This window comes from Dipodomys spectabilis, unplaced genomic scaffold (assembly GCF_019054845.1).
Source record: "Dipodomys spectabilis isolate Male_0828 unplaced genomic scaffold, ASM1905484v1 ptg000145l, whole genome shotgun sequence".
Classification (NCBI taxonomy): Eukaryota; Metazoa; Chordata; class Mammalia; order Rodentia; family Heteromyidae; genus Dipodomys; species Dipodomys spectabilis.
The window spans coordinates 7,022,549-7,048,785 of NW_024870822.1; the positions used below are offsets into that span (position 1 = coordinate 7,022,549).

General features: G+C 33.3%; 1 protein-coding gene across 1 annotated transcript in view; it reads right to left on the reverse strand.

Moving 5' to 3' along the window:
* The window catches only part of Elp4 (elongator acetyltransferase complex subunit 4), a 172,515-nt gene that overhangs the window by 127,958 nt on the left and 18,320 nt on the right, over positions 1-26,237 (reverse strand). The window contains exons 4-5 of the mRNA XM_042691717.1: positions 14,920-15,045; positions 6,822-6,961 (exon numbers count right to left, since the gene is read on the reverse strand). Coding sequence (XP_042547651.1) covers positions 6,822-6,961; positions 14,920-15,045 — 266 coding nt within the window. The remainder of the gene's footprint in view (positions 1-6,821; positions 6,962-14,919; positions 15,046-26,237) is intronic.

A 26,237-nucleotide genomic window follows, 5' to 3' on the forward strand; every position in this document is an offset into this window, starting at 1 on the left:
TTAAGACTGTTTAGTATTTTTGGAATACTTTTAAGATATAATTCAGCTTTCTATACAAACATCTTCCCTAACTTATGTCATTATCTCTATGTGATAAATTTCTAGAAATGGTATAATGGCATAATAGCAACAAAGATAATGTATAGTTTCACTTTCACATTCCCTAAATTAATATGATTATCTTTTCCATATCATCTTTATCACAGGATATTCTTATTTTAAATATCTGAAAACTGAAACAGTGTTTCTCATTTCTTAGCTACAGTAAAGCTTAGTAGCTACTGTGGTGTTTTCTGTAGAGAATGTATTTGTGATGTAGCCCCATTGGTCTAATTTCATTTTTATTATCTTCATACTTAAGCCTAACTCAAGGCTACAGGTTAGATTAGTTTCCTCAATGTTTTTGAAACTTACTTGGTATTATTTGTTCTTCAATACTACTTAGCTTCAATTTTTTTTTTCAGCTTAAAGTTCACAAGCCACTGTTTTGTTCATTATGTCAATCCCTGAAACACTTTTGCTCTTTTGACTCCACCTGCCAAAAATTTACACTGTTTGGACCTAGGAATTTTAGCACAGATGTAAGAAATACACATGGCCTGACAGACTGGTACCAATATAAACACCTAGTAATTCTCTAGTCATTGTATCTTTACAGTCTATGAAACACCCATTTTCAATTCCCAAACTACCAAGAGATAAGTTAACTATTTCTTGGTGGATGACAGGATCTGTTATTTCGATGAGTAAAGATAAGTCACCAATCCATATCATCAGAATCTGCTACTCTCCCCTCCCAAGTCTTCCTCCCAAATTCTATTATAGCCTCTTCTCTGTACCCCATACATAATTCCTGATAAATGTGATATGATTCCTGTCTATCTCTTTGAGTGCATCCTCCATCTAGCTCCTTCTATCACTCCTGTTTCAGCCAGAAGAGCCTTTCAAGTCAGGGCCAGATGAGAACTTACCATAAAGGCGAAATTATTCCCTTTTGTATTATATCCATTGCTTACTGTGGCAAGAGTAGTTATTGGACCAGTAGTTTGGATTTTTTTCCATGTTTATAATCTTCTAATCTTAATGTTTCTTCTTCAGAAAGGCCTTGCTTGAACACAACCAAAGTATCCCCACTGCCCTCCCATCTGTTTAGTTATTCCAGTGGAAAGTGTTATTTTCCTTTCTGAATTTACTTACCACAACTCATAATTACAATACATATTTGTTTGTTTTTAAATAATTTATGTGTGTTTTTGCATTTGAGTCTAATCTATATATTGACAAGGACAGTGGTTAATTTGTTCAATATGATGAACTTACAGCTTATAACTACTTACAAGTGTAACTTACAACTTACAGCTTATAACTTTTAACTTATAGCTCACAGAAGATGCTCAGGTTCACAGAAAGTATTTACATTCAGAAAAGGTGTTAGACAAATGTTCATGTTTTACTTACTTCAGTAAAGGTTACTATCTAAATTATAATATTAGAAACATGAAAAATATTCTTGAGATTCCATTTATTCTTTCCCCAAACATACCGAGATTAGTGAGATCAGAGAGGAGACTACCAATCAGATTAGGCAAAGCCATTTAAGACTTCAAAGCCTTATAGGATCTCTATTAAGATGTGGGTTTCCTTTGGGCAGAGAAAAAAAGAAAGAGGAGGGAGAGGAATCCCAATATCCCCTTCAAGGACACACACTTAACATCTTTTTACTAGGCCCAATCTTCTAAGTGTTTTATATCATCTAACAGAGCTACGGTCTAGATGCAACCAAACTTTCAATATGAAATTCCTCAGCTTTCTACAGAACAGTCCAAGATCCCAAATATATGAAGATAACACCAATGAAAATAGCATGCCACATGTGAAATGAGGATTAGAATGATCCACTCAACCCTGTGTACCTGAGAGCCCCTTTAAGAAAAAAGGAAAAAGAAGGCAAACATGCAAGCAACATTTTTTCCCGATTATAAACAAGGGCAAGATAATGATTCTCTAATTTTCAGATATTATTTTTCCCACTTAATTACAGTATCAGTAGGTAAGTAGATGAACAAAAATCTCTTTTCATGCACATGAAGCCTTTTAAACAGTTCTGAGATTTTTATTAATTACTATGTCCTTCTAACAGATTATAGTATACTTGTATAGTTTTATGATTTCAGAATTTTTACTTAAAAGCTTTCGTCCATAATTCCTTTCTCATGAGGGTGAATTTTCTATTTATAAATTCTATATATACTGTATTTCTCTGCTGATCAATCTAAGAAATGTGTTACTTTGAAACAAAATATACTCTAACTGCTTTAGTTACTGATCTTACCCACTCTTTGTGTTATGAACAAGACTGTACTTACTTGAGTTATTGCTACATTTGTATATTGATTTAATCAACTAGTGATTAAAAACCTATGCTGTAGATTCAGGGAATAAGTAGATGAATAAAGAAAAATTTTATGCCTGTATACAGAAAAGACTTAAAAAAATGACACTGTAATTGTGTAAATGTAATGAACAAAAGTAGAGATGAATGAAGAGAGTATATCCATACTCGGTCTAGGAAAAGACTACATATGCACTACCAATGTAAGATGCTAAAACAATTTGGCAGGAAAAAAATAATGGAATGATTTATAAAATCATAAGTATTTCTTCTTCTATAAATTCTCCTATAAAGAGGATTGATTTTCTCAACATTCAGCTCATTCAATTTAATCAGTAAAAAATAAGCCAGAATAAGGAGTTACTAGCTACATGGGTAAGTATGTAAAAATAAAAACTTGAAATTCAAAGAAACATATCAAAATAAATTCATTCTCTCAACTACCAATATAAAAAGCTCAATAGTCAAGGCACAAAATACCTACAATTAAAAATATTTTATCAGCTAGTAGGTATATTAGTTGACTCAGGATATGCTATGGTTTGAATATGTCCCTTTCAGAAAATTCAGTTATCACCAATGTGACAATACTAAGAACTAGGGTCTTAAAGAGGCCATTAGACCATCAGGAATCCTGCCTTCTTAATAGGATTAAGGCCTTTATAATCTTGGAAATACCAGGTAGTCTTCAGCAGATGACCAGACCTGTCAGTGTCTTGATCTTGGACATATAAACCTAGTTGTCTTTCAAAGGCCCATCCCCAAATGGAAGTTAGGGCTCAAAACAAATTTGGGAAGGATGTAGACCTTAGTTGCTAACCAGCATGTTAGATGTGCTCATTAACAGGAAAGTCCAGGTAATGTTTCAGTCCTGAAGAAGCAGTACCTGACTAGTGAGGAAACCAAACTATCCTTGGAAATACCTGTTAGCAATATTTAATTTGAATTAACATCAAATTAACAAATTTTAGATTTTCTCAAACTCAGCTTCCTTATCTGTTACCTTGTAACTCAGATTATCTGATTTATGAGAGTGAAATATCAAAGCTATCTTGATAATAATATTGTGATACATGTCAAGTTTTTATGCTCAGGTTTTAATTTGAAAATTTAAACAGTATGTATGAACATTTTCCTTAGGCAAGCCTACCAATAATTTAAAATTAATTACTGAAAATTTCAAATGACCTTCAGTTTTACTCACTATAAAAATCTTTACATGTTATCAATAGTGCCTTTAGAAATTATGAAATTATATATTATATCCTCATATATGGTAGTGGGATGTAGATGTATCCTGTAGCCTTAATTACAGGAAAAGTATAGACAAGTATGAGGCATAGCTTTATTGTTTTATAAATGAGCCAGTAAAGTTCATTTCAGTGAAATGAGCACACGCTTTTCATAAATTAAAATAAATCTCACATGGTAAAGTACCCATTTTCAAAATTAATTTAATTACATGTTTAAAGTTTAATTACATTTAATTAAGCATTTAAGTTTAATATGAAATAAATGAATTAACAGTTAACTACTATAAAATGAAATACTGCCTTGATAATTAAAATCTATAAATTTTTCCATGCAAAACTGCTAGTTCTCAAAACATTCATATTCAGAAAATATATATTTTAAAGAAGGCTGGCCAATATCCTTACTGTCACAAGGGACAACTAAGCTAGCACCCAGCTTAGTAGGCTGCACATTTACTGTGTGAGTAAATAGGAGGTTTAGAAATTTGGGTTTGGGTATTACCTTAGTATCACTGCAATGGTGGGAAAGTTACTTAACATCTCCACTCTCAAGTTCCCTAAAAAATGGAAATAATACTACTTCTCTCAGAGGGTGGTTGGAAAAACTAAGTAGGCCATGCTGGGCTCTGTGGTGGGCTCATGCCTGTAATCAGGAAGCTGAGATCTGAGGATTGTGGTTCAAAGCCAGCCCAGGCAGAAAAGCCTGTGAGACTCTAATCTCCAATAAACCACTAGAAAACCAGAAGTGGTGCTGTGGCTCAAGTGGTAGAGTGCTTGCCTTGAGCTGAAGAGTTTGAGGGACAGTGCCCAAGCCCAGATTTCAAGCCCCACTACCGACAAAAAAAACCATGAAAAACAAAAAACAAACAAACAAACAAAAAACCCTAAATAAGCCAGAGTCAAATGCCTGGAATAAGTAGGTATTTTAGCAAAGTTAACTTCTCTCTCTTAGGTGTAGAATGAAAGAATAAAAAGCCTCATACTTTCTAATACAAAGTTTTTTTAATCCTTAAAATGATTTTTAAAATGCAAAAGTAATACACTATTTTTAAAATTACATCATACTTAATATTCTACTTTTGTAGTGCTGGGAACTCATGTATGTTAGGGCAAATAGTCTACCACTAGCCCAAGTGTTCTATTTGTTTCCCTATGTACTCTAGAATGGAGGCAGTACTTTCCTATTGCTAGCACAGAATTCCAAGTCAAGGAGAATGAACTTGGAATGTAAGTTCTACCACTTATTATTTGAGAAATGATAGGAAAGCTATTTTGATCTATTTTCCAAGATTATATGTATATGCATACATATAGGTATTTGTATACCTATATGTATATGTATGGCAAAAATTAGGACCAAGTATATCAATATAATGATTCAAAAAATAAGTAATGTTTCCTCCCCCACAGTATATCCCCTGCATTCACTGTATTTGATGTCGGTATAATTTGTGGAGGGGAAGGGGAAAAACAAGTCATTTAAATAAGGATACAGGTGGACCCATTGCAACAATGAGAAGTACAAGTTGTCATGTCGAAAACGAACTTTACAACTTTGGTGGGGGGGGGGGAGGCTGGGAAGGGATGTGAAGGGTAAACAAAGGAGGAGGCTACAATGCTTGATAAATGTACTCATTGTCTTGCCCATGTAATTGTAACCCCATGTACAGTATGTTCACAATAAAAAAAAAATAAGTAATGTATATAAAGTAGGTGGTATTTCACCTTTCCTTCACCCCAAGTTTTCACATGACGGTACTGATCTTCACAGAATTTAAGATATTTGCCCAAGTTTAACAGTAGGATAACTCAATATCAGAGCAGAGTTATTTTTCCATCTTTTTTCAGTGTTCTTTAGCACAAAATGGTAAATGTGAAACACACCAAATTCTTCTACAGTAGTGAAGCAAAACGAAAGAGATATCAGACATTAGCCCTGCTTCTATCTGTTAATAGATGCAACTCAGATAAATAACTTCTGTAAATTTCAGTGTCCTTTGTTGTTGTTGTTGGTTTTTTTTTTGGGTCCGGTCGTGGAGCCTGAACTCTGGGGCTAGGCACTGTCCCTCAGCTCTTCAGTTCAAGGCTAGTGCTCTACCACTTGTGCCACAGTGCCACTTCCGGCTTTTTTCTTTTTGATTATGTGGTGCTGAGGAACCGAACCTAGGGCCTCATGCATGCAAGGCAAGTGCTCTATCACTGAGCCACCTTCCCAGTCCCTCAGTGTCCTTTGTTTCTGGAAAACAGGAATACATTCTTTTGTATAGAGTAAAAGAATTACATGAGATACTAAATGTGCACTGGGAGCTATTACTACTAAAATAATATCGAAGAAGTCACTTTTGTTGATTCCTTAGCCACAGACTAGAGAACCCAAAAATAAAGTGAAAAAAATTCTGAAACTAATTTAATAATAATAAATACTGGTCACTACATTCTTAGGGACAGTTTTGAGTGAAAGACTGTAGATCTTTCATTTTATTTAATTATTTTCTGCCAATTTAATAAGTCATTTTCCTTCATTTGTAAGTCATTTCACTTCAAAAATAATGATTCTATAATGCTAAAGAAAATACAGGATGCAACTTATTTCTTAGCTTACTAGAGTAAGAATCCATATTAAATATTCTTAACATTTTTTAAATTGTTCAATATATAGCTCAGTAATTTTTGGAGTTCTGCTTTAATTATTAATATTATAAACAGGTTAATATTTAAAGTTATTCATTGTAACATGTAAAGTCTACTCTCTAGTCAACTAAAATTATATAGATGGTTCTATTTACAGCATAACTAAAAATAGAAATCCTTAATAAATGAAATATTTGAAAACATACTTGTTTACATTTTGAGAGAGCACTTACTAAAAATCACTTGAGAAAGAAGTATTACTTTATATCATTTCTCTGCTATTATTATCAATAAGCATTTATTATTTATTTGCATTTTGAGCTGAAAGGTCCTGAATTAGAACTATTTCACATTTTCCTGAAAATAAAAACAGCAGATAACCAGCTTGATTATTCTCTTTCTGTCTACATATATACGATATATATATATATATATATATACATATAGATACAATATGCATATTTATATATATCCTTAGTTATGCATTAAAATTAACTTTAAATATTTGAAGTCAGAATTTGCTATTATATGTATAATTAACTTACCAGGGTTCTACTTTAAGGGTTGAAGATACTTTTTCCGGAAGAAAAAATCTATGCCATTTTGAAGCCTCAAGTAGTTTCTCAGATATCTTTTTTGATGCATCATAATAATGACCAAATCTTGAAGATGACACAGGTCCAACCTGCTAACTCAAACCATATTTGTTGTTAAAAAGTTATTTTGACTACAATTTATTTGTTATATGTCAGAGAAATAATGGAATATTTATGTATTTTAATATTTTAATATTAATAGAACAAGACTATAAAAACCTTTATTATTTAAACTGTGTGTAGTTAGGAAACTTTTCACCTCACACTTTTCTTCACTGCTACTGGTTCCTAAGTTTATAAAAATTTAGACACCTCTTTTTTTCTTGAAACTATGCTGTATACATCTCTAAGTTAAAAATGTAATTATATATATGTATGTAAATAATACCATATTTTAATGACAACTTAATTGTGCAGTGGCTAAGAACTAATGAAAAACTTAAGACAACCATGGTTTCCCTTATTTGCAATATCTAGTATAGGTATGAGTCAAGCGGAAAAAGTCAGATAATGTGATGTTAGGAAAACAAAACCTCAAATATGTATTTTAATGTTTTTGTTTCTTTCATGCATGTGTTTCTAATGCATTTATAAGATTATTTCTTTGTTGCTTTGTGTGTCCCTCCCCCACAGTGTAACCCCTGCTTTCACTATATTTGATGTCAGTATAACATGTGGAGGAGACGGGGACAAACAAGTCGTTTAAGGATTCAGGTGGACCTGTTGCAACAATGAGAAGTACAAAATGTCATGTCAAAACCAGCTTTACAATGTCGGTGGGGGGGGGGGGGAGGGGGGGTATGATTGGGTGGGAGGGAGGGGGGAGGCTGGGAAGGGAGGTGAAGGGTAAACAAAGGAGGAGGATGCAATGCTTGGTAAGAAATGTATGCATTATCCTGCCCATGTAATTGTAACCCCTCTGTACAGTATGTTCTCAAATAAAATAAAATAAAATTTAAAAAAAAAAAAAAAAAAAAAAAAACTTAAGACAAATTACTTTGGTTAGTGGTCCAAAAATAAACCAAGTATTTCAATATAATAAACTAAGCATCATTTAAAAATTAGATGCTTACAAGATTTTATACACATGTACACACACATGGTTCAATATTCCTTATAAAGTTAAAATTAAGGTTATAGAATAAAATATACTACATTACTTTAGACAGAAACAAGTCACATGTTAAAGTATGAGAGTGTAGATAAGCTATATTGGTTTGATCTAAACTTGGAATAATCATTAGTTCACAGAAAATAATTTTTTTGTATAATCTATTAATAATATGTCTAAGAAATTTTTCTTCTAGAGGGAGACTAACTATAACATAGTAAATATCTACTAATTATTTTATTGCTTTGGATGGATTCTGAGCTGATTTAAATGAACACATTAGAAATCATCTCTCTGTTCTCTCTCTGTCTCTGTCTCTCTGTCTGTCTGTCTCTCTTTTACACAAACACACACACATATACACACACACACACTTGCTTTATCTCTCACTATCTCATTCTCACTTTCTCTCTGTTGAATTGTTAACAACTTTCACCTAGCAAAAGCTTCTGGTAAAAGTCCCAAACCTATCTTTTTACATTGTCTTGAATATTACAAAACAGGCAATTTTGAGAATATTCAACAAAACTAGAAAATATCTAAAGAAATATGGGAACAGAAATCTTTAATAAATGAAATATATAGATCCTTATCTTATATTTTACTAAGTGATTATTTTTATATAAGAAGCACAATTTTACGTAACATTTAAGACCAGTAGTTCAGATTAAATTAAATATCCAAAGACATCAAATTATAAAGCAACATGGCATAAAACATGTTTAAGTCTAATTGGAACATTTGTCTCAGTCTGTGGGTTTGACATTTATTTTCTAAATAAAATGCCTGATCATGCTTCCATAAGCTACTGCTTATTTTTATTAATGAAAGATATCAGTTACCTTCAATCTAACTTTTTCAATGCAATAATAGTATGTACAGAATTATGACTCTCAAAGCAAGATTGGTCGTTTTTGACTAATTGACAAATAAATTATAGGACTTTAAAGTCTCTTAAAAATAGGGTGTGAAGTTTTAAATGTAAAGTTATTAGTCTAAAACAATTTAAACAAGGTCTGTTCTTTGGCTTATAATCTATTCTTTATCCGGATTATAGTTGAGAATGTTTTTACTGCAATCTCTGCTAGAGCTCATCTTTTTATTGTATAAGTCCAAGCCCCCTTAATGTTTTTGAAAGGCCTTGACTAACTGAACTTTGATCTGATGTCTTCATTGAGAAAAACACCAGGTTGCCCATTTCGGATGCAAATCCCTCTGAGGCCCAATAGAATTTAGTAAAGACAGCAAAAAAGAAAAAAAACAGAAGTTTCCAGGATCCTCTTTGAGAATCCTGGGGCACACTGGTGTCCCTAATCCATGCAGTAGCATGGATTAAGGTAGGTGATAACCTTTCTTGATTCAAAAGAATAAGAGTGCCTACAAACTGGGTGGAGACTAGGATTTGGCTATAATAAAACACCATGCAATAAAAGCTTGGTCTATGTCAGAAGCCTCTGAAAAGGCCTCAATGTACCAAATTCCCAGGCCTAGTAGGGAAGCTTGCAAAAGCCTACCTGAATCAAATAAGCATGAATAATCTATTTTAGCAGACTTGCCCTGGGAAGAGAGAGAGAGAGAAAAGAGACTTTTCACTTCTTTTAAGTTTGAGTTAATAAATTTATCAGCAAACTAAGAGTTCTTGAAATCCTATACACTTGGAAACTTATTAAACTGCTAAGAAGATAGGGATGCTTTTTGGGTTACTGTCTCTATTAATGTTTCCAATAACAATATTGATGTCATAGACATTTCACATTTCAAATAAATTAAGGCAAAAGATTGATTTCATGCTGTGAGTTTACATGAAAGAATCCATGAAAATGTAAAAATAAAATTAGCTTTTCTCATAATTATTAATTTTAAAATTTATATTAGATATGACTGCTAAGATATTTATAAGTACACATAAAATTTTATTACTTATTAAAGAAAACAATGCATTCAGAAAAAAAGAAAGTAAATATATTACTAAAGGACAAAACAATATTCCAAGTTCTCCGCCCCCCCCACATGTAGCTTAGAACTGTAAAACTAACATTAAGTATTTCTTCAAAAATTTTAGTTGTAATGGTGAATATTCATAAAGTGTCAATTTTATAAAATCAGATGTATTTTTATATCTCAATGTCATAAATAAGTAGACAGTTTACTTAAAATACTTTTTAGCTTTTGTCATCAGTGGATGAGAGCAGAATGGATATAAAAATTCACTAGGCTAAAAGAAAATAAACTGTCATTGGGGTACAGAGAAAACAGAGCTATAAGACAGTACCATATCTTCTTACCTCTAGTATGGCAGAAAATTTTCAGAAAAGAGCTGTATCACAAAGAGTCTAATTAAGACATTAAGACTGTTACTAGCGGTATTTTTTGTTTCTCAGTATAGCATAACAGAAAGTTAACCAGTTCCTAAGTCAATTTCAGTCTCAGTTCAATCATCAGACATAAAGCTAATCATTATTTTATTAGGTCCTTGTGAGAATAAAATGCAATATTGACAACGAATATTCTGTAAACTGTAATGTACTATCTAAGTGTTCTTATTATCATTGTGTCATGATTCCCTAGCGAATCATAAATTCATCAGTGTCCTTTAATTACATTGCCTTAAAAAAATATTTGTCACTTAAAAAAATATTTGTTGTGACTAGGCCACTAAGATAAAAAAACCAAAATGTAATAAGAATTTAGGAAATGCCCAATACAATGTCATGAATCGATGGAGCCACTGTAGCCCATGGTAGTAGAGCTCCACAATACTGAAAAATTAAATATCAGAATATACTGTAAGTAGCAATTTATGAGGAAGAAATAGGGTTTGATGGTTAGACAGGGAATAGAGGGCATGTCTACTTTGGAGAGAGAGAATCAAAATAACTAGATAAGGAAGAAGCATTTAAAAAATGATACACTGCCGAGCTCCAGTGACTCTGCCTGCAATCCTAGCTACTCAGGAGGCTGAGATCTGAGGATCATGGTACAAAGCCAGACCGGGCAGGAAAGAACGTGAAACTCTTATCTCCAATAAACTACTAGAAAGCCAGAAGTGCCACTGTGGCTCAAGCAGTAGAGCGCTTGCCTTGAGCTGAAGAGTGTATAGACAGTGGGCAAGTTCAGAGTTCAAGCCCCAGGACTAACCAAAAAAAAAAAAAAAAAGATATATTCTTTGAACTGAAAGAAGCAGTGATTAATGGCTTACTAAGGTAGTTATTCAATGAAGTATGAATATTCTATTTTTCCCCCTTTGGTGGCGATTGTACTGGGCTTTGAACTCAAAGCTTTATGCTTGCTTAGGTTTTTTACTCAACTGGTGCTCTACCATTTGAGCTATGATTCCAGTCCTGCTTTTTGCTGGTTAATTGGACATAGAGACTTGTGGACTTTGTTTCCTGGGTGGCTTCAAATCTCTATACTCTGGATCTCAGCCTTTTGAATAGCCAAGATTATAGGTCTGAGTCACCAGTTCCTGACTCAGTATGTATATTCTTAACATTATTTGGCATTTCCTAAATGGTAGTAGGAGAAAATTTTTTTTTAAAAAAAATTTTAGGTATATATGTTTTATTGTAAAGATACTGTACAGAGGAGTTACAGTTACATGAGTAAGGTAATGAGTACATTTCCTATGGAGTATTGTTACCCCCTCCTTTGTTTTTTCCCTTCCATCCCTTCCCTCCCTAAGCTGTAAAGTTCGTTTTCAACATAGTAACTTTTTTTAAAAATAAATTTTTTATTGTAAAAATACCATACAGGGGGGTTGCATTACATGAGCAAGGTAATGAGTACATTTCCTATCAAGCATTGTTGCCTTCCTCCTTTGTTTTTCCTCTACCATTCCCTCCCTCCCACCTCTACAACTATACTCTCCCTCCCCCCCAATTGTAAAGTTCGTTTTTCAACATAGTGTCTTGTACATCTCATTGTTATAATGGGTCAATCTATATCGTTATTTAACTCACCAACATAGTATCTCTTACATCTCATTGTTACAATGGGTCAACCTGTATCCTTGTTTCAGCATTTTGTTATTTCTCTTCCTCTCCCCAAATTAGAAAATGTATATACAAGATACAGGGCATTGGAATCCAAAACAGTGAAAACAGGGGTTATACCATGGGGGAAGAACATACCAAAGAAACAAAAAAATCCCATAGTACATTAAAAACCACATCGACAAAGATAAAACCTCTTGTGTTCCTATCTTGGGGTTCATTTTGCTTAGCATAATTTTATATGGTCATATCTACATAGCTTTTGACCTTTTCTGCTTGTCTGTTAAGATTATCCTAGACATATACTAGTTATTGCAAAGAATGGAAACAATGGGAGCTATGTTTCTTTGGGTCTGGTTCTGGTTTACTTCACTTAATTTTTTACAAGTTTTTCCATTTAGGAGAAAATTCTTAAGGAAGGATTATACTAAAGGACAATTTTGTTACACAGCATACCTACTTTTCAATTTGCATTTTCCCCTCCTCACCTTCTTTCCTTTTTTTTTTTTTAATTCTTAAACTTGGGCTGGCAAAGTAAGGGCTAGATTTATAAAGTAGATGATAATAAATTATGATCCAAATCCATCAATCTTGGTAAATCATCATTTATAAAATTACTATAATGGTGTATACACATGTTAATTATATGAAAAAAAAGATAACAAAAGATGATTCTATTTTCTAAGCCTTGACCACCTTGTAAATATAAAAAATATAAATTTTCTGGCTATAAAATCAGTAATTTAACATCTAATTTAAATATTATATAATTAAATCACCCAACAAATAACTGTAAAACATTCACTAGATATTAGTAAAACAAATTAGTCAAAGTCTCTTTCTCCTATTGAGCAAAAGACACTGATTATTAGTAATAAAGTACATATATATTGAAGAAATTTAACCAAAGTTAAACCAAGGATTGTATGATACTTTAAACGAGTAGAATTAACCATTCTCACATCTCTCTCTCTTTCTTTTTATATATGTTATATATATATATATATATATGTATATATATATATACACACACACACACACATACGTATATGGAAGTAGGAATATTTTTCAAAATAGTAATTCATAGACAATGAATTAAACAAGTTTTCTCCTCAATTCTAAAGAGATTTATAATAAGCAGTTATAAGAGAAGATTTAAAGTTTCAATTGCTTGCATTGTTATTAGCAATATCATTTGAAGAATATAAATAACCAATGAAAAGAGTAATGCTTAACTAAGATAAGACTAAAAGTAAATGGCACAAAAAGTGATGTATATAATCTAAACCTCAAGTAGGATAATATTGTACAAAAGTCTAAACTTCACTTAGAGTTTAGATTCATTATTTAACTTTCAAAATGTATCAGCACAAAAATTAGAACAGTCACTTCACCTAAGAGTCACTATTAAATTCAATTACATAAATAAAGTTCTTTATTATTAGGGTTCTCAAGTGCTAGTTCTACATTAGTCTGTTTTACTTTTTCACTTTTTATACTTTCTGAAGCAGACTAGCTACATATATCCTTGACTCTTTTTTTTTTTGGGTACCAGTTCTGGGGCTTGAGCTCAGGGCCTGGGCACTGTCCCTAAGGCTCTTTTGCTCAAGGCTAGGACTCTACCACTTGAGCCACAACACCACTTCTGGCTTTTTCTGTGTACAGGGTACTAAGGAATCAAACCCAGGGCTTCATGCATTCTAGCTGTACCACTGAGCTACCTTCCCAGCCAATTCTGGTCTCTTATACCTAGTTCTCAAATGCATCTGAAGGGAGATTATGCTTTTAACACCTTCTGATTACAGAGAACTTCCCTTTTTAAAATGAAAATGAACCCAACATTAGTTGTAATAACTGATGAATATCTGGATTTATTTTAATCTTTTGCTATTAAAAATATACTGTGATGCCCAGTACTGGTGGTCATGCCTATAATCCAAGACATTCAGGAGGCTGAGATCTGAGGATCCTAAGCAGGAAAGTCCATGAAACTCTTAACATCAATTAACCACCAAAAGCTGGACGAGGAGCTTCTGTCCTCAGAAAAGACAACATGGAATACTGGAATATAGAATGTGGAAGAGCAGAGACTAGGATGGACTATGAAAACTGTTTTGTTTAGATTTAAAATTTTCTCTCTTTTCTACCAAAATGATAAAGACCAGAAGATAGTAAAGTCTTCTGAAAAGTGGAAAAGAAAACAATTAGGTGAAGAACTTCATTTTAAATGATCAAAGCCTTCCCTAGGAGAACAGTTCATGAGTTTCACTGGACAGAACCAATGACATCTGTTGTTCTCAGAAATTTCTCTTTCATTTCTGGTCTCTTATTCTTATCTAGATAGGGAAGGTTACCAAGTAGCTGAGTTATAAAATGTGATCTTTGAAAATGTATAGGAATGAAAACAATAATTCTAAATAACTACCTCTTATATTGAATATAGGAATCATAACAGATAAAAATAGCTTGATTATGATATCACTTACTCTGGCTTTTAACCCTGTAATAAAGAATTCTATATGAGGATTATAGAAGAAATAAAATAATATATTTTTGTAAGAAAAAAAATCTAATTTCCCAGATAAGGCAATGTGTGTGTGTGTGTGTGTGTGTGTGTGTGTGTGTGTGTGTGTGTATTTGTGTCTCTGTATGTGTGAATGATAAAAGTACATTATATATATGCACACACACACATATGTACAAGGTTATAATAAACCTCATTCAGTATGATTAGCATATACTAGTAAAAAACCAATCTGCCATCATTTTATTTGGAAGAAAAGCATCACTTTTAGCACATAATCTACAAATGAACTATTTAAGTGTTTAAACTAATGAATATAGTTTGTACTGCATTAAAAAAATAAGAGGTACCACAAGGGGTTGTATAAAATGGAAATAAATGCATTTGCAAATTTTAGAAAGAGTTTGTATATTGACTTGCCTCCATCTTGGGTAATAATTGGTAACGCCAAGCTATCTTCATCTTTGTATTATTTTCTGCTGTTTTCTGACATATGTCTTCAAATTCCTTTTTTGAATTGTCATCACGTAACGGTGCAGGGAGTTCCTAAGAAAACAAATGACACATTACTGAACATCTAAGGTAAAAAAGACAATTTCTTGAATCTTGATGTTAGCAAAAGTATGTAACTCTGTCCTTTATAAAAAAACTTATGCCTTAAAATTAAGCATTAATTCATAATAATACAGGCAACTATGAAACAAAAGAAAGGGTTATATCAAACATGAAGTTTTTAGGTGGAAACTGGGAAGCTGAAGGAAGCTCCCAACCATTATTAGTGACTAAAATTGGTACACTAGCTAAAAGGTACATCTCACAAGTTAACTCGGCCACCTCACAACTGGGTACATCTCACAAGTTAACTGTACCTTAACTGGCTTTCTTGGATTACTTTCTAAACAGAATTGCAAGATTGTTAGTGTTGACCATACCACAAAGATCAAAAGATTCCCTACACTCCTAGTTTATGGTAAAAGCATAAATGATGTCTTCTAGTCCCGTTGTCAGTTTGTCAATCAAAATTTTTTGCTAACTGAATTTCCCACATCACTTCCTAAAATCAGGTAGGAAAATGACTTTTTGGTTTTCCCTTTCACCCTCTACACCCTTTTTTAAGAGCAAAAGAAACCAACATCATTGGAGGGAAAATGAAGCAAAATAGACAGATGACGAGACAGGGAAACTGAATTATATTTAACAAATATCAAGAGTGCCAGACTCAGACATTAGAACTACGATGTTAAGATACAGGTCAGGGAGGCATAAGAGTGGCTATCTTCATCTCTCTTTTAAAATGGTGAAAAATTTAAACTCTCTAGGAATGAGACAGAAAGGATGGAAGGCCTGTTAATCAAAAAGAAGTCCTAAAGGTTACCTGCCTTTTGTGTAGGCCACACCCAATGTACCCATCCAGAACCACTGTGTAAGGATTAAGAGTTGCGAGAGGACATTCTTCCAGCTCACACAGTATAAAGACAAAAATGAGTGCTGGTGGCTCACACTAGCCTGTCAAGAAGCTGAGGCCTAAAGGATCAAGATTAGAAATCAGCCCAGGCAGGAAAGTTTGATTCATCTCCAATTAACCAGCAAAATACTAGATTGGAGATGTGGCTCAAGTGACAAAGTACCATCTTTAAACAAGAAAGCCAAGAGAGTTCAAACCTTGGTACCTGCATGCACACACATATATACACACAGTATAAAAGTCACAGGCAAGAACTACTATCTTGAATCTTTAACTTTCATTTCCTAGGTGGCAAGCAGGAAATAATTTTTTTTTCCATTTCTCCCTACATTAGCCAATTATACTTAAATTCCTGTAAAACAACAAAAAGACAGTTTCTAATCCATCACAAGGCTAAGCTCTTTTTGTTTGTTTGTTTGTTTGTAATGTGGCCTTAACTCTGGGCCTAGGTGCTGTCCCTCAGCTCTTCAGCTCAAGGATAGCACCCTACCACTTGAGCCAGAGCACCACTTCGGGCTTTTTTCTGTTTATGTGATGCTGAGGAATCAAACCCAGGGCCTCATGTATGCAAGGCAAGCATTCTACCACTGAGCCAATTTCCCAGCCCCTAAGCTCGTTTTTAAGAAAATTTATATACTGAAAGCAAAGTCTTAGAATCATCACATATGTATTATATGTAATTATTGTTAGGCCTGACACAAGGTAAATATAAAATACGTGTGCAATGATTACTGGTTTGTAATTCTAGAATTGAAGAAATTCATTCACCAAAATAATGGAGGGAAGTAACAACCAAGAATAAAGATGTTTATTTTTAAATGTAAGCTTTATACCTGCAAGCTTATATTTACTTAACAATGCAAACATAGTTTAAAATCTTTGATTAAATGAAGATTTACTGAACTCTAATGCTTTGAAAGATAATGTACAGTGACTATAAAAAACACAGAAAGCATTTTCTTTTCTGATATTTTTGGTGAGGAAATACTATAGAAATAATAATATTTCAAAACAAGTTTCTTGAAGAAGAAGAAAAAACACATGACAGGATTTTTTTATTAGACAGAATTACAAAGCAAGTCTGGAGCTTTGATAAAATGTAATTTTATACTGTTATAAATTAGTCTAAGTGGCAAATTTTACTCCTACCTGATTTAGATGATCATATTTAGATACAACTTTGGACTTTGCAGTTTAGAACTGATACAGGAACATTAAGATTTGTGGGGCTGATGTGATGGACTGTGCAGCAGTCCCTGGGTAGCTGCTGCTGATTAGTTTCAGGAACCCACAGATAACAAAATTTGTGGAGACTCATGTCTCTTATATAACATGAGCTATATATATATATATATATGTATGTATGTATATATATATATACATATATATGTATATATATATGATCTACATACTTTCATGCTTTCAATAATCTGTAGTTTAATAAATGCTATATACATATACACATATACGTATATGTGTGTATATATACATATATATATATATATATATTTAGTGTTTAGACAATGACAAGGAAAAAGTCTGTAAATGCACACTTGCATTCTACAACTCAAGCCAGGCTCTGCTATCAAGTGTAGCTTTTTCTGTTGAGATGAGGTCTTTTAAAGCTTTTGCACAGAACTGGTTCAAACAGCAATCCTTATGATCTTTGCTTCCAGAGCAGCCAGGATTACAGGCAGGAGCCACCAATTCTCTTTATTGGTTCTTGCTACGATTCAACCATAGCATCCTTAGTTCACCTCTTAGTTTATAAGAAGACAGAACTTCATTTTGAATTTTGTTTAGCTTCTATTTTATTTCAAAATGGATAGTACATACATAGGAAGTTCTGAATTTTACTAACTCTAAATATTTATTATTGCTATCTTGCATAAAATGGCAAGTGATTTGTGCATTTGGGTATTTGATACAAAAACCACTCTGTAGAAGAATATAATTATCATAAACTCATTAGTTTTTTTTTTGTTTTTTTTTTTGTCGGTCATGGGGCCTGAACTCTGGGCCTGGGCGCTGTCCCTCAACCGGGCCTGGGCGCTGTCCCTCAACCCTTCAGCTCAAGGCTAGCACTCTACTACTTAAGCCACAGCACCACTTTGGGCTTTTTTTTTTTTTTTGCTTATGTGGTGCTGAGGAATTGAACCCAGGGCCTCATTCATGCAAGGCAAGCAATCTACCACTGAGCCACGTTCCCATCCCCAAGAAATAACACTTATCTTTTTCGTGTGTGTGTGTGTGTGTGTGTGTGTGTGTGTGTGTGTGTGTGTGTGTGTGTGTGTGTGTGTGTGTGTGTGTGTGTGTGTGTGTGTGTGTGTGTTTTGTTGGTCGTGGGGCTTGAACTCTGGGCCTGGGCGCTGTCCCTCAGCTCTTCAGCCCAAGGCCAGTGCTCTAACACTTGAGCCATAGTACCACTTCCTCATTAGTTATTATTTTTATTTTTTTTTGGTCGGTCGTGGGGCTTGAACTCTGGGCCTGGGCGCTGTCCCTCAGCTCTTCAGATCAAAGCGAGTGCTCTACCACTTGGGCCACAGTGCCACTTCCGGTTTTCTGGTGGTTTAGTGGAGATAAGAGTTTCACGGACTTTCCTGCCCGGGCTGGCTTTGAACTGCGATCCTCAGATCTCAGCCTCCTAAGTAGCTAGGATTACAGGCGTGAGCCACCAGTGCCCGGCTTCATTAGTTATTTTTTATCTCATATTTTTCTAACAAGTACATTCTGCTTTCATTTTATTTTATTTTTTATTTTTTTAGGTTCAGACAAGAACTCAAACTCAGTACCTGACACTTTCACTCATCAGCTAGCACTCTATCAACTGAGCCACACTTCCAACCTCACTTTCTCCTTTCAAACTTTAAACTTTCAGAGACCACAATAATAAAAGCAAAAATTTCCATTAGGTACTAAGGATGTAGCTCAATGGTAGAGCATGTGAGACACTGGTCTCATCTCTAACAAAGCACAACAACATAACAACAATGAGTCAAGGGAAATAAACTCATAAAAATATAGAGAAGAGGTGACATGAACAAATTACACAAGCTGTAGAATAGTGTATTTGAAAAAAGTAGTAGAAACTACTGTCTTCGGGAAAAAATAACTGAAGAAAAAGAAAAAAAAATCCTTCAAGGGTTCTTTCCATTGCAAATTGTCAAGTTAAACAAAAAAAATTTATAAGAAAATGCAAAAAGCCTTATATACAAAACAACTTTTAAAAGGAAGTCCACTACACTACATAATTTTTTCTAGTTTTACAATGCTTTGAAAGCAAACATTTAAAAATATATTTATTGTTATTATAAAGGTTATATTACATAGAAGATACAGTTATATAAGTCAGGTAATGAATACATTTCTTTTTTTCATTTAATTTTATTGTAAAGGTGATGTACAGAGGGGTTACAGTTACATAAGTTTTTAAGTTCATCAATTTTTTTTTTGCCATTCGATACCAGCCAGGGTAAAAAGTTACTGGTTGAGTTCAGATCTCTGTAACTCCAATGCAGCTGTGAGTACAGTTGTAAACCTGTAGACAGCTCCTAGCTGTGTACCCTCCTTTTTGTGACTCCTTGATCTAGTCAGAGATGATCATTAGTATAATTCTATAGCTTTATATAATGTGTTTCAAAGCAAATGAAAAAAATTAATGTGTTCATAAATCCCTCATTTAAATGGAATGTTGAAGAGCTAACAATAAAGCTCTTTAATATTCAACTGTCACAAATATAAATCAAAGGTCAGGGCTATCTTGTGGTACTGAAAATTCCAGTCTTTAGTTTTTAACTCACAGAAACAAAAGGTACAATTGTATAAAGTTTTCCTAATAGAAAGTATAGAAATTTTACATTCTTTTCTCCAATTCAGTGCCTAGAGTTCTATGGAATTAAATCTTTATATTTTAATCAAGTAAAACAGGTAGTGATACTAATATGAATACAAAAGTGCCATTACTTTTGAAAAAACAACAGTTTAAAATTTTAAAGCACTTTATAAAAACCAAAGTATTGATGCCAAAATATACTTCAGTATTGGTATATCTTTCCATCAGAAACATTTCTCCTCTTCCATAAGATACTGAATATTTTGCTTCCATTTTCAATTCATGCCTTTTGTGCCTACTGCAACATGGTCTTTGTTTTGGCAGATGTACAAACAAAATCTGATTTCAACAGTTTGACCCTTCTCACTTTTTATATTCTCTAGGGCATAATAAAACCCAAGATACAATCCCTCAGCAGTTAATGAAGCTTAACCTCACACCCTCTTAATTACCAATGCATTACACCAACTATGGGCATCATACTCCTCTCTAAGCTATTTTGCAATTCAGCAGAAGTACTATGGGTTATTATGTAGCAACATAATCCATGCAGCATGAGAAATCCTTCTTAAAAATAAAATCCTTTGATCCTTGCAGGTTAGAGTAACTGTATAATTAATACTACTTAAGCATTATCCATGTATCAGGAAGTATATTGTACCAATAATTATGTTACTTGATTTTGTTTGGTGTTTTGGCAACTTTTAATTTCTAAAAGTTGGAAAAGAGAAGAAATCCAAAGATGAAGGTGACTTGTAACTATAATTTGAATGATAGAATTCCAGACAACTAAGTATATATTAATGGTATATTGTTAACATTTTGTTTACTTAAAATATTAAAACGTGAAGGAATAACTTCAGTTGTTCATTTTTTAATGCATTTAGAAAAATGTCATAGAAAATGCGTGAAGTTGGAGGTCAGGGAATCTGAGGTTAAATTTTTTTTCAACAAAAGGATTTTAAGATTACTAATTAGCGAATTATTTTATCTCCATGCACAATTTAATGTAAATTCAGTACAGTAAGGCTTTTGATCTCATTGCAATTAATTGTTTCATCAAATATAAAAGTTATCAAATTACCATTGTTATAGAAAGATTATAATATTGGTTTGATAAAACCCCCAAATGAAGCTGTTGCTAAAATGATAGTTTCTGTTTGGCAACTACATCGATTACATACATGAAACAGAAAATAGAAAAGAAAATCAGTGGGATAAGAATTGTGCTTTTAAATACATTTCCTTAACACATTTCATTTAAAATGTAAGTAAAAAATATATTGAGAAGATCGGATCATCTTCTTTTTTCCTAAGTAAGGTGGAGGAGCATAACACGAGAAATAAGAAATAGAAGTCTATATTAAGCATTTAGAAAGCAGGGAAAGTTAAGGAAAATTATAATCTAATCATATAAAAATATTTCATTCTAAATCATTATGTATTAAAGGTATGAATTACAGAAGGATCCTAAAGCATTTTAGACATGTAATTCATCTCTGAACTCTAATCTAGTAATGAGGCTCAGAAATAAAATACAGGCAGATTTAAATTTCTTACCTAGGGCTTATCTAGGTCTTGTCTGCTCAAGAAAAGGCCAAAAGTTACATACATATACTACATGAGATGATGTTAAGCAAAATGAACCCCAAGCAAAATGAACCCCAAGATAGAGACACAAATATCTTTTTTCTTATTTGCTGTTGTTTCTAGTGTATTTATAATGTGCTATAATGTATCTAGTGTATTATAATATATAATATATCTAGTGTATTTATAATTTATAATGTATAATGTGATTTTTTTTTTGTTGCTTTGTATGTTCCTCCTCCACGGTATAACCCGTTTTCACTGTATTTGATGTCGGTACCCAGCATCTTGTATATACACTTCTCTAATTCAGGGAGGGGAAGGAAAAAAACAAAACGCTTAAATAAGGATACAGGTTGAACCATTGTAACAATGAGATGTACAAAATGAACTTTACAACTTTGGCAGGGAAAGGGGGGGGGCTAGTTGTGGAGGTAGGAGGGAAGGAATGGAAGGGGGGAAAACAAAGGAGGAGGCAACAATGCTCAAGAGGAAATGTACTCATTACCTTGCTCATGTAACTGTAACCCCTCTGTACAGCATTTTTACAATAAAAAATGTACAAAAAGTTTGCTCACACCATAAGCAGCAATATAAATCTTGACCCAGGCAGCCTTGTTTTCTTCAATGTCTGCTCATACATTTATAAAAAAAAAAAAATCAGAGCTGGCTGAAGGTGGCTCAGTGTTAGAGTGCTTGCCTTGCATGTATGAGGTCCTAGGTTTAATTCCTTAGTACTAAGCAGAAAAAGCTGGAAGTGGCACTGTGGCTCAAGTGAAAGAGTGCTAGGGTTGAGCTAAAGAGCTGAGCGACAGCTCCCAGGCCTAGAGTTCATGTAATTATTAATTTTTAAACCAATTTTTCTATATATTGAACTAAGATAAAGAATTTGCCAATTTTATGTCAAAATACACAATCTGTTTTGTATATTACTTCAAAATGTGCTTTCTGAAATTATAGCATGGTAGCAAACTTTGGATATCATTTGTAATGACCTCATTATTCACATGATGGAAAATTCAAGATATTAGAAACAAATATAGAAAGTGAGCCCTTCTGAAAAGATACTGGGATCAAATTATTCACTCACAACCTAAGGAAGAGTAGATTTTAAATATATCACTTCCCAGACTGCCTTCCCTACCCTGCAGCACTTTTATGTTCCCCTAATAATGTTTTACAAAACTCTCAAACTCCTTTTTCATAAAAAAAATGTGCTTTCTGAACACATTTCTTAAGAAAGCCTGCAGTAAGAAATCACAAGCTTTTCCTTAAAAGAGAAACAGGATGAACTATTAGTATTTATTTAAAGTTTTCTTTTGTTAGTTTCCTTTACAAAGTAAAGGTTCATTTATCAAATGCAATCTTTCTTTTGATTCTGTGTATTGTAAATCAATACAAATCATACTCAAAGGGAAAAGACAGTATCCTGTAAATAATTCTATAGTGAGGGTAGAGAGAAGAGCTAGGTGCTTGGGGCTCAGGCCTGTAATCCTAGCTACTCAGCAAGCTGAGACCTGAGGATCATGGTTCAAAGCCAGCCCGGGCAGGAAAGTCTGTGAGAGGCTTATCTCCAATTAACCACCAGTAAACTTGAGTGGCACTGTGGCTCAAAGTGTAGAGCTCTAGACTTGAGCAAAACAGGGACAGCTCCCAGGCCTTGAGTTCAAGCCCCACAACCAACAAAAAAAAGAAAAAAAGAAAAGGAAAGTGCAGAGAAGCTACTACTAAGGTAAGTACTTCTGTTGAAACCTTGTGAAATCAGTAATTATGCATTATAGATGTTTATATATAAATGTATTATATACATTTCATACATGTTTATAAACAGAAATATAAATGTCTTTATGCATGTGTGTATATATATATATATATGTAAACAATATGCTTCTATTAGGAATAATAAAGATACATTTTATGAATTTATTTTTATTTATTTATTTTTTTGTCCATTGTAAGGCTTGAAGTCTGGGCCTAGGTGTTGTCCCTTAGCTCTAGCACTCTACCACGTGAGTCACAGCACCACTTCTGGCTTTTTCTGCTTATGTGGTACTGAGGAATCAAACCAAGGAACTCATGCATGAGAAGTAAGCACTCTACCACTAAGCCACTTCCCAGCCCCACATTTTATGAAATATTTTTAAAAATGAAGTTTCATTTGATCATTGTTATTTGCAGGTTTAGTTAGAGAAATTGTGTGTAGTAAATCCCTTCAATAAATATTTACTGCATTGAATATATATTAACCTGATTTTAAAAAAGCATGTCAATCCATATTAAGCAAACATGTTCTACAGTAACTATTTGAATTACAGTAGGTTAGGTTACTAAAATCTTTTAGTATCTCAAATAAGAATGAACTAGAATATTTTCTAAATACTTGATGTGATTCAAACAATTCCAAATTTTAAAAGAAAATGTGACAATGATCTTTATTATCAATATCACTTCTTACTTAGAGGTCAAAGAGGCTGAAAAGAATTGGAAAGAAAATACTGTACAGTTTCAAAGGTATTTACTATCAAAGAAATCTCAATTAGGAATAGGGTGAGACATTATCTTCATTTAAAAAGACCTGCATAATTATTTACCATAGCTAAGATATGGAACCAACCCAGATGCCCCTCAGTAGATGAATGGATCAAGAAAATGTGGTATATATACACAATGGAATTCTATGCTTCCATCAGAAAGAATGATATTGCCCCATTTGTTGGGAATGGAAAGACTTGGAAAAAAATTATATTAAGTGAAGTAAGCCAGGCCCAAAGAAACATACGTCCCATGGTTTCCCTTATTTGCAATAACTAGTGTATGTCTGAGACAAGCAGGAAGGGTCAGATAAGTTGATGTTAGGCGAAATGAACCCCAAGATAAGGACTTCAATGTTTTTTCTTTCTTGCTAATGTTTCTAACATATTTATAAGATGATTTTTTTTGTTGCTTTGTATGTCCCTCTCCCATGGTATAACCCCTGTTTTAACTGTATTAGATGTTGGTATAATTTGTGGAGGGGAAAGGAAAAAACAAACTGTTTAAATAGGAATACTGGTGGACCCATTGCAACAATGAAATGTACAAGATGCTATGTCGAAAAACGAACTTTAGAACTTTGGTGGGGGGGGAGATGGGAGGGCAGGGATGGGAAGAGGAAACAAAGGAAGAGGCAACAATGCTTGATAAGAAATGTACCCATTACCTTGCTCATGTAATTGTAACCCCTCTGTACGGTATTTTCACAATTAAAGAAAACTTATTAATAAAAAAGTCCTGCATAACAAAATGCTTAGCTCAAAAACAACTAAGACTAGTTCTCTTTGTTTGTAGTCATTTCATTTTTCCAGAATAATACCACTATACAGAAAAATATTACAAATAAAAGTCCTTAAGGCATCCAGGGACTATGTGGGATTCCAAATGTTATTTTTATTAAATTAGTAAATTACTTTCTATGTAATATTTGGTGTCAATAGAATAATACTGATGGTCTTTCTGTTCTCTAGTAACTGAAAAGTAGAGGCAAATGCATGCTTCTTTTAATTCTAAAGCAATTTGTATGGTATAATCTGCTCTTGTTTTTAGTGCTGAGGATTCACTTCAGGCTTTCAGATATACTAAACACATACTCCACTATTGAGTTACACCCTAGCTCTATCTTTTTTTTTTTTTTTTGGTCAGTTGTGGAGGCTGAACTCTGGGCCTGGGCACTGTCCCTCAGCTCTTCAGCTCAAGGCTAGCGCCCTATCACTTGAGCCACAGCACCACTTCTGGCTTCTTTTCTTTTTCTTTCTTTCTTTTTTTGCTTATGTGATGCTGAGGAATTGAACCCAGGGCCTCAAGCATGCAAGGCAAGCATTCTACCACTCAGCCACCTTCCCAGCCCCCCTAGCTCTATCTTAATCTTGTTGTAAGAAGTAAAAGTAAAGTGTATCTTATACACATGGACTGTTGGAAATTATCTACAGAAATGATTAACATATTTTAAAGGTCTTTAATTTAATTAACGTATAATTTGAAAAGATGGATCTGGCAAACTAAGGCTACATTTTAAGTCAGTTTGTAATTAACAAAGCCCTAGCTGAGGAGAATGCCTTGTCTGGGCTTTACACATGGCCAAGTTATCCTTTGTATAGTCTGTCTATATTACTTACAACCATGTGTAACATATCCCATTAAGTGGAATAATTTGTTACTTTCATGAGTCGATAAAATATTGTTATTTGTTAGATTTTTATTGCTGTTTTCCAGAACTTGAAGTCATTTGGCCCTCTCAAAAGGACTGACCGCCTTTTTCTTCTGAAAAAAAACTCAGGGGACAATGAAGTCTACTCCTCATTTTGACTTTGTATAGCTTCTCTGCAAAAATAATGAAGGTCTGTATGATAGTTTTAAGATTTTAAACATTTGAATGTAACAATAAGGACAACCATTTTTATGCGTTCAAGAAACCTTTGAATGCAAACTTAAGGCTGTAATAGGATTTAGATAGTAAAGCTTAGGATTTTTACATTTTTAATTTAGAACTCTGGAATAATATAAGTTTAAGCAATTTGTACAAGGTCTTGCAGGCTGTTAGAAAATTACAGAGAAATTAAAATTCAGGGTCAGATTCCAAATTAATTTTAACCTCTTTATAGTAAATATACAATTAAAGTGTAACTTTTCTACATGCAAAATTCCTTTCTTCTGTTGACTGATGTACAAACATCAATATCTAATGTGTGTTTAGTGTTCTAGCAGCAATTCTTACTAGCTAGGGATGGAGAGAGCAGAGTAGGTTTATTTTTCTTTAAATTTTTTATCTTACCCTTCATTTCTCTACTAGAAAATCAAGCACATGCCATCTTTAAA